This window comes from Corylus avellana, chromosome ca1, assembly GCF_901000735.1.
Source record: "Corylus avellana chromosome ca1, CavTom2PMs-1.0".
In the NCBI taxonomy this organism is placed as follows: domain Eukaryota; kingdom Viridiplantae; phylum Streptophyta; class Magnoliopsida; order Fagales; family Betulaceae; genus Corylus; species Corylus avellana.
The window spans coordinates 12,777,493-12,786,069 of NC_081541.1; the positions used below are offsets into that span (position 1 = coordinate 12,777,493).

Here is an 8,577-nt window from a genome sequence, read left to right on the forward strand (position 1 = left end):
AATCATTCAATTAAATGCAGATAAACTTTTATATTTAAAATACCAAAATTAATAAATTTATTTTAAATAAATCTAACAATCCCCCACTATTTCATATAATTTTGAAATTAGTAAAATAAAAAAACCTTTTGTGTATTTTTGGTGAAAATAAGTCGTTTTAATGAAAGCATGTTTTGAAATTGAACCTTTCACCTAGTGTAAATATATCATAACTTTTATCCCTACGCCCACTCAAAGCCACACACCAGCTGATCGTTCTGCCCACCGTCAAAATCCCAAGAAATAAGTGTTGGGCCTAGAGGAGACATTTGGGGATGCCACAATCGATGTTAAGATCAATTGCAAGAAGCACATGATCGATTGTTGAGTAGATGCACAAGATCAATTCAATGTCACAAGGTTATCTGTAGAACATAATTTGTCTCCTTTCTAAGTGCTAAAGGGTTTTGACAAAATTGCTCCCATAATACAATGAAACCCAAATGTTACTATAGATTAACACTTTAAAGAGTAAGAAGAAAAAACACCCTATTGGAGATAATTACACAAAAATAAAAATTGTAAGAGACAAGAAAGAAGCTATTGTTGTGTTTCTATTAATGGTATCATCATAAGCTATATTTTTTTGTAACAGTAGCTTATGGACATACAACTATAGCTTCTCTCTTGTCTCTCTCCTACAATTATCTCCATGAGAGTGTTTTCTTGTTACTTTAGAAAGTGCTAATCTAGAATAACATTTGGGCTTCGTTGTATCCTGAGAGCAATTTTGTCAAAACCCTTTAACTCTTGCAAAGGGAAAAAAATATGTTCTACAGATATTGCCGTTGTGATCGAGCCTTGAAGTCCAAATGTTATTATTTCATTTTTGCCTTTATTATTTTTCCTACTTTATTTCATAATTTTACAACAATTTAGAACATATTTTGTGTTATGGAGGCGTTGTCATCAACTAAAGTGATGAACCAAGACTTTGTTCGTCTTTTTCATTACTGAAACTCGCATACATTCTTAAGGATGATTCAGAGAATATTCCAGAGCCCACTCTAGAAAAGTGTTGACTCTTATGAATGTACTTCATGTTCCTAACATGACAAAGAATCTAATTTCCAATGATCTTTTGAATAAGAGAGGTTTCAAGTTTGTGTGGAATCAGATAAATTTATTTTATCCAAGAATGGGATGTTAGTGGGAAATGGCTATTCTTGTAATGGCATGATCCAATTGAAATGGCTTAAGAATTTGTTGGTGAACATACCACTTTGGACAAATTCATTTCCCGCTATGTCGATTTATTGTGATAGTGAAACAAACTTGTGAGTAGAAACAAGTAAGATGTATAACAATTAATCAAAGCATATTAGCCTAAGACAATTATGTGTGAGAATTACTCAATAATGGAGTAATCACAGTTGGATATGTGAAATCAATTCAAAACTTGGCAGACCTGTTAACGAAAACCCTTGCAATTAATGGATATGATTTATAAAACATCTAAGAGAATGGGGTTAAGGTCTATAAAGTGAACTCACCTATGATGGGAACCTAACCTTGATTTTGGAATATCGGCGAGGTTCAATAGGTATTAACAAGTCAATAGAGTGATTATGATTAAAAACACTAGAATATCGGCGGAGGAGATAGTGGAGAAATGACAGGAGAATCCCATTGACCAACACATGGATCGGCGCATAGGGAACACGCATAGGCACATGAACATCTGAAGGCGAAATGAAAGGTGGTGGCGGGGAGGTAAGAGGACGGTAGACTGGCGCGTGGGGACCTGGATCAACCGGAGGAAAGTAGATCGAGCTTTAAAGAAAACCCATCTTTGAACCTTTGTAGATATGGGATGTTGAGGGGCGGACAACAAACGATAAAATCGTGTGTGTTTGTTCACTTTTTCGTTTATGAAACTATTACGAAGGAAAATTAAAAAGATATTTCAATGTAATGGTACTCATCTTTAAAGAACATAAAATCTGACAGAAACTTATAAACGGTGATGCTACATGCATGCGTCTAACATTTTATTATTTCATGTGAAATAAATTTTCTCAACATAGAGCATATGAAATAAAATGGTCAAGAAATGAGTTTCTGCGTGATCACATGTACGTGTCTAATCCCAAACATGTTATATATTGAAAGTGTAAAGAAAATTGAAAAGAGAGAATCATATATATACCTCACTGAAATTTGGGTTGGGGAAAAAGGAACAACCCCTTGGTGTCTTTGCAACCAAACAATGATGAAGGAGAAGATGATTGGTCGAAATTATTGAGAAAGAAAAAGAGAAGATGATTTTTTTTTTTTGTGTGTGTGTTTAGATTTAGGGTTCTTGGAGAGAAAGTGAGAGAAGACGAGAATTGAGAGAAAATGGGAGATGTAGAGTATAAGGGGGTCGGCCGATTGGTTAGGTGCATAGGGTTTTTGGTTTTTTTTTTTCCCCTCAAATTTAGGGCTAAATTGCAACGAGGTTAATTGAGAGAGAGAGAAAAAAAAAATTAATTAATTATTGGGGTAACTTCACTTTAGACTCCTAAATTATCACGTGATTTAAGAAGCTCACAAAATTTAAAACCTCTAAATTTGGACTCATGAACTTTTAATTGCAGTCAATTTAAACCCCTCTATCATATTTAACCGTTAACTTCCTGGATTTTTTTTTTAACTTTATTTATTTTTTAATTTAGAATTAAGGGTAAATTTGAAATTTTATAAAAAAAGTCAAGGGTATAAACATCATTGTCACACTTTTAACGTTTAAAATCTGACAAAGGGGTTTAAATTGATTGCAATTGAAAGTTCAATGGTTCAAATTAAGAGGTTTTGAAGTTTGGGGGATTTATCAAATAGCGTAGTAATTCAGGGATCTAAAATGAAGTTAGACCTTAATTATTTGATGAAACATAACCCAATAGGCGCGAGTAGTAGTAAGTTATAGAATTTTTGTTTTACTTGTCTCAAACAATGATAGGTTAGGTGGCAAATCCAAGGGTGAAGATGATTAATCTCAAAAATCATGGCCTTCGATTAATAGGTGTAAGAATGGAAAACGGAAATTTGAAATCAATTAATTGTAATGTGTGCTATATTATGGCCAACCACCTAGCTAGGAGATTTTGTGACAGATTTTTTGTCTTAATTTTAATTCCCAATCCATTCCATTTACTACATACATTTTTAAGTCCTTTATTCAAATGTTGAATTGTAGGAAAAAAAAAAAAAAATTATATATATATACGGGCGGCAAGAGCAATTAGGGTTAGGAATGTGCATTCAAAATTTTCATTTATGAAATCAAGTAAATATAAAATAAAATTTTCTTCTTGTGCTATTAGTTTTACTAATCAATCCATTTAATGAAATATGTCATTCAAAATAAAGTCTTAAATTTAAATTATTCATTTTACTTATAATTAATTTATATCAAAGTAATGTTACTGTTTACATCTATTTATCATACTAATTTCATACAAGTTGACCTAGCATGTTTTAAGTAGTTGACATATAAAGCCACTTAAAAACACGGCATGTCAGCCAATGTAAAATAAGCGTGAAGAGTAATATTTCTCTTTATATTAAGACTATGCTCTAACATGATATCATCTCAAAACGGATATGCACTTACTCTAAGCCCATTTATTTGAACCAAGTCTACCATTAACCCTAACACAAAAATTGAGGTTGTTACAACATGCTTCACAATAAGGGGACCAATGGTCTAAGTTTATATGGGTACTGAATCTTTTACCAAAAGATGGGTATTAAACTATTGCCGAGCTCATTCATTGTATGTAAATGATCAAAATAATTAATCAAGAGGAATATTATTAACGCAAATAAATGAGCTTCACATCAATTTGGTACTCATAATATTTCTCATAGCACACAAACAAGTGGTTTACATGTACATATATATTATACAACAAGCTTAATTACAACTTGAAGGCAATGGCAATGGCAATAAGCAATTGGCCAGCTTTTCGTAGTGATGGGGGTGGATTGGTTGAGAGAGGTTCAAGTGTGAAAGAAGAGGCAAATAGCTGAGATGTCATCCATGGCAAAGCCTCGTTTCTTCTGTTTCCATGCTCCAACAGCAAACTCTACCAGCCTTTTAGCTGATTTTTCCCTATCTGCTGTGGAAGAAACAATCTGCAGAGCTTCTTGGTTGGAAACAACGTCCCATACACCATCTGTTGCCAAAATCACAAATTTATCTCTCTTACTTATCTCCCTTTGCGTCACATCCGGCACAGAAATAAGACCGAAGTCCTTTAGGCAGAAGTCCCCCAAGGCTCTCGACAAAGCTAGCCCAGCTGGTGTCTCCCCATTGTGCCTCTGCCTCCACATCCTGTACACCCCAGGCTCATCCTCAAAACTAAACACTCGTCCTTTCGACTCTGCTATTCTCTCTGCCTCCTCTGCCACCAAAGTACATGCATGGGATGGACTACTGTAAATACACACAAATATATATATATACACAGAGAGAGAGAGAGAGAGAGAGCTAACGAGGTAAATTGGGCTTAAAGTCGATGGTAAGCTGAAGTGGTACCAAATGGCCATCATCAGAAGTCGTCGCCAGCACAGCCCGAGAATCGCCAACATTTGCTATGACAAGTTGTTCACCCTGAATACAATTAAAAAGTAAATAATACAAGCTAATATCCAAAATGGATCCTTCTCCGTGGAGAAGAGCCATTTAAGCAAAAAAGTGTAAAAAATTAGGACAAAATTGTTTTCATTTTTTAAAATTGGGATAATTTTGTCCTACCCTTTTGCCTAATCGGCTCCAAGGATCCGCTTATGCTAGTATGAACCCTTTTCTTTTTTGGGATAAAATCTCGTTAAAACACAAAATACAGGAGAATTGTCCTCATCTTTTAAAATTGGGACAATTTTGTTCCACCATTTTTGCTTAATTGGCTTCTCTCAATTTTATTTGAAATAAAGAGGATCTGATTCCGCAAATATGAACCCTTTTTTTGGGATAAAATCTCGTTAAAACACAAAATGCAGGAGGAGGTAGGGAATCCCACAAACAACCCAATACAGTCAACATAATGCAATTAGAGAAATGAAAATGAGCCAATAGATTGACCAAATTCAGTAACTTCTTGGCCCATTGGCAAAAAAAAAGGAAAAGACATAAGGCGGTTCCGCCCCTACTGACAACGAAACGAGTGATTTAGAAAACATGAAAAAACTAAAGGACGGAATTGTTGAATTTAAAAACCCAAAGAGTAAATTGAAATAGAGAATTATAACTAAATTTCCCAATTAATCAAGATCTTGACAACCAACAGAAATCATCATGTAGCAGGAAATTTCCAATCACCTGTTTAACAATTGTGAGAGCTGTAGTACCACTACGAAAAGAATCAATTCCGGGATGATGCTTAAGCTCCTGGTCAACAGCAGCATAAGTTTTCAAGTAGGATTGCTTCCATATATCAAGCCTACGAAGATTTCTATCCACTTCCATTTGAAAATCCAGGTCAAGTGAGGTTGAAGATATAGTTTCTTGCCAATTGCACAGTAAAGAAGCAGGCAATGATTTCCTCACCCTTTTTGCTACAAGGTGTCCCCATGGCCCATGCCCATCGAAAATGCCACAAAACATCATGTCTTGTTGGCATCCAAACTCCTAACAACAACCAAACCATGCATGCTGACAAATTAATCAGAAATTAAGGAACAAATTAAAGAAATTAGCTCAAATTTTCAAACGTCTGCTATATATATAACATTACATACCTCCCAAACAATTAAGCAATCCTGATTAATCCCCTTCTGGCCTCTTTTAGAGCACACTGACACATAGTTGTCAGATTTTTTGGACTTGACAGTGGCTGAAGAACTTAAAATCAACTGATCATTCTTCCTGGCTTCCTTTGCCAATGTTTTTGCAGTTTCCTTTCCAACATCAATTGATTCAGTTTTTGTCCACGCATCAAGAAGGGATGGGAAAAGCACCATCGCCTCCACAGTAGTACTCCAATTATACCCACAAGCACACTGAGACTGGCTGCTTTACAATAGATTTGTTAATTTTTTTTGATAATTACAACTCCATTTGATTGCAAAGAAAATGAAAAAAAGAATGGATATTAAAACTTTTCTTATCTTTGTTTGCATATATATATATATATATATATATATATATTGGCCTCTAGACCTCATAAATAACTTTGGAATTTGTTAGTTTTATATATCATACGTATGATATATATATATATCTCAGAAGTAGAAAACACAAGATTATAAAGTCAGCTTCCTTTTCATTTTATCTCTTAGCAACCAAATATATATACATAATACATGTATATATGTGTGTGAGTGTTTATATATAGAGGGAGTATTCAAGCTTAATGTGTTTATTATGGGAGCTAATGTATTGTATAGATGTGACTATCCCATCTCCGGATTATAATTTAAAAATTAGAACGAAAAAAAAATTCTAAAGTGCAAGTTCAATATATTTCGTATGTTCTTCAAAGCAACCAAATAAAACATATAGAATTATCTAAAACCCATTTCAATAGAAACTTTTTATTATTTCCAAAATTTTCTCAGCAACCAAACAAGAGTCGAAGGCTTTGAAACTACCATTCTTTGCTTGCCAAGAAAACAAAACAAACGTAGGCAACTATCGCATTGATTTTGTATCCAATAAACAACAAACACGTACAACTCAACAAAATACTCTAGATTCACTCAAAAGAGAAAACAGAGAGAGATAGAAAAAAAAAAAAAAAAACAAAACAAAAAACAAAACAAAAAAATCAATATTTCTTAGAAAACCCAACTATAGAAGAATAAGAGACAAGTATTCAAAACCTTGTTTCTTCACCGGTTTTGTACGAGAAAATTAACGATCAGTTACCTGCCTGAAATCTGAAACTCCTGCCGGAAAACTCCACCGAGAGGCTTATAAAGATGGATTACACAGCATTCTTGTTTTCTTCAACTTGCAAGGCTTACTTTTACGTACGTAACAGGATACCTTTATGGCTAGTTGGCTACTGTAAGTTGGCGTGAAATTACTGTGATGCCTTTGGTTTGACCATCCATGTAATAACGAGTGAAGGGTACTTTGGACATTTTCACAGAAAATTTTGCTCGGGTGCTTTTAATTAGTTTAGTCCAAGAAACCAAACAGATAGACATGCATTTGGAGCATTATCATGGGGGAGGGGTTATCATGAGGTAATCAAACTGTTGTTTAAGAATGTCGGTGTTATTATACATAGAAAATAACTATAGCACTTGCAATTAAATATGATATTTTCATGGATGCAATAGATTGCGATTAAATATGTATATCTTCTTGAATAGTTAATTAACAATAGGATTAATTACATTTTTCCTCCTCAACTACCCCTAATTTATATGTTGCCTCGCAACTACTACGTATCACACTCAACCGTAGATAAGTTTTATTTTTTTTTTTATTTTTTTAAAAAGGGACCAAATGTTCCAGCGAATGAGGTTGAGTACCCACGAAGGATCTAAATTCGAGGCTACTCATGATCAGGCACTTGTTTTGGTGGACCATGGATATCAAAGCTCAGCAAAAGAAAGATGACTTTGACTATTATTATATATGGACCTGATCGATGAGGTTAAAATATAGGAGGGAAAAGGATATGCGTGCTAGATTCTGGTTGCTGAATCAAAAGAATGTAAAGACAATAGCAAGATTTTGGGGATTAGGAAATGAAAAATACAGAAAAGAATATTGTGGGCTAGGGTTGCAAGTTGCAAGTTGCAAGTAGTGTATTCCAAGTCGTCGTTACTGATGCTGATATCATCCACAGCATTCATTACTCTGTTCAGAGTGTGATAAAAAAAGGGGTGTGATAACGGTGGGCAGGGACTAAATAAAGCGAACATAATCATACAACTTACAAATTCCATGGTGCTGCTTCTTCTTCAACCAGAATTTGGAAGTCAAAATCCAGCATGGTAAAGCTATGGCAAATAGAAACAACTCAAACTCGTCTAATCCTAAGCCTTCATGCTTTGAAGGATTTGGCTTACATGCTGTTATTAAAATAACAACATATATGCTGTAGTTTAATCAACAGTCAAGATTAAATTTTTTAAAATCTTTTTTCATTTTCTCTCTCCTATTAAATGCTTCTAAAAGTAAGTCAATTTTAAAATTCAATCTTGACCGTTGATTCAACTACAGCATACATGCTGTTATTAAAATAACAGCATGTAAACCGGATCCTACTTTGAAAAACTTCGAAATCAGCACACGCTTTTTACATGGTGACTTTTTTTTTTTTTTAAAGAAAGCAAGAATTTTTTTTTTTTGGTTACACAGAAACCATGTACGTATACCTTTTTGTGCCGTTAGTATAGTTTGCTCAGCTATCCTAACAACTTCATTGAAAAGCTTATCTGAAGTTTTGATTAAGCGATATAGTATGATTGTACCTTAAATAATGACTTTGAGAAGTAAATTATAAGCTAATTAGAAGCATAAAACTTGTGGGCAACAGTAATCATGGCCAAATCAGCTTTTAAAAATTTGCACTTACTTCAATACAAAACTTTCAA

The 8,577-nt window shown here is 34.0% G+C and overlaps 1 protein-coding gene across 3 annotated transcripts; it reads right to left on the minus strand.

Annotated features, from left to right (window-relative positions):
* Positions 1–3,873: 3,873 nt before the first annotated feature.
* Positions 3,874–6,973, minus strand: LOC132167194 (probable protein phosphatase 2C 73). 3 transcript variants are annotated; one of them, XM_059578102.1, is made up of 6 exons: positions 6,893–6,973; positions 5,764–6,030; positions 5,573–5,653; positions 5,345–5,413; positions 4,519–4,636; positions 3,874–4,427 (listed from the first exon to the last, which is right to left on the minus strand). In XM_059578102.1, the coding sequence occupies exons 2-6, from the start codon at positions 5,983–5,985 to the stop codon at positions 4,024–4,026; spliced, it is 894 nt and encodes a 297-aa protein (XP_059434085.1). In that variant the 5' UTR covers positions 5,986–6,030; positions 6,893–6,973; the 3' UTR covers positions 3,874–4,023. The 3 variants fall into 3 exon arrangements, with proteins under 3 accessions (XP_059434085.1, XP_059434083.1, XP_059434084.1); XM_059578100.1 differs by having other exon boundaries at positions 5,345–5,653; XM_059578101.1 differs by having other exon boundaries at positions 5,345–5,653; positions 5,764–6,034; positions 6,893–6,921.
* Positions 6,974–8,577: the final 1,604 nt, after the last annotated feature.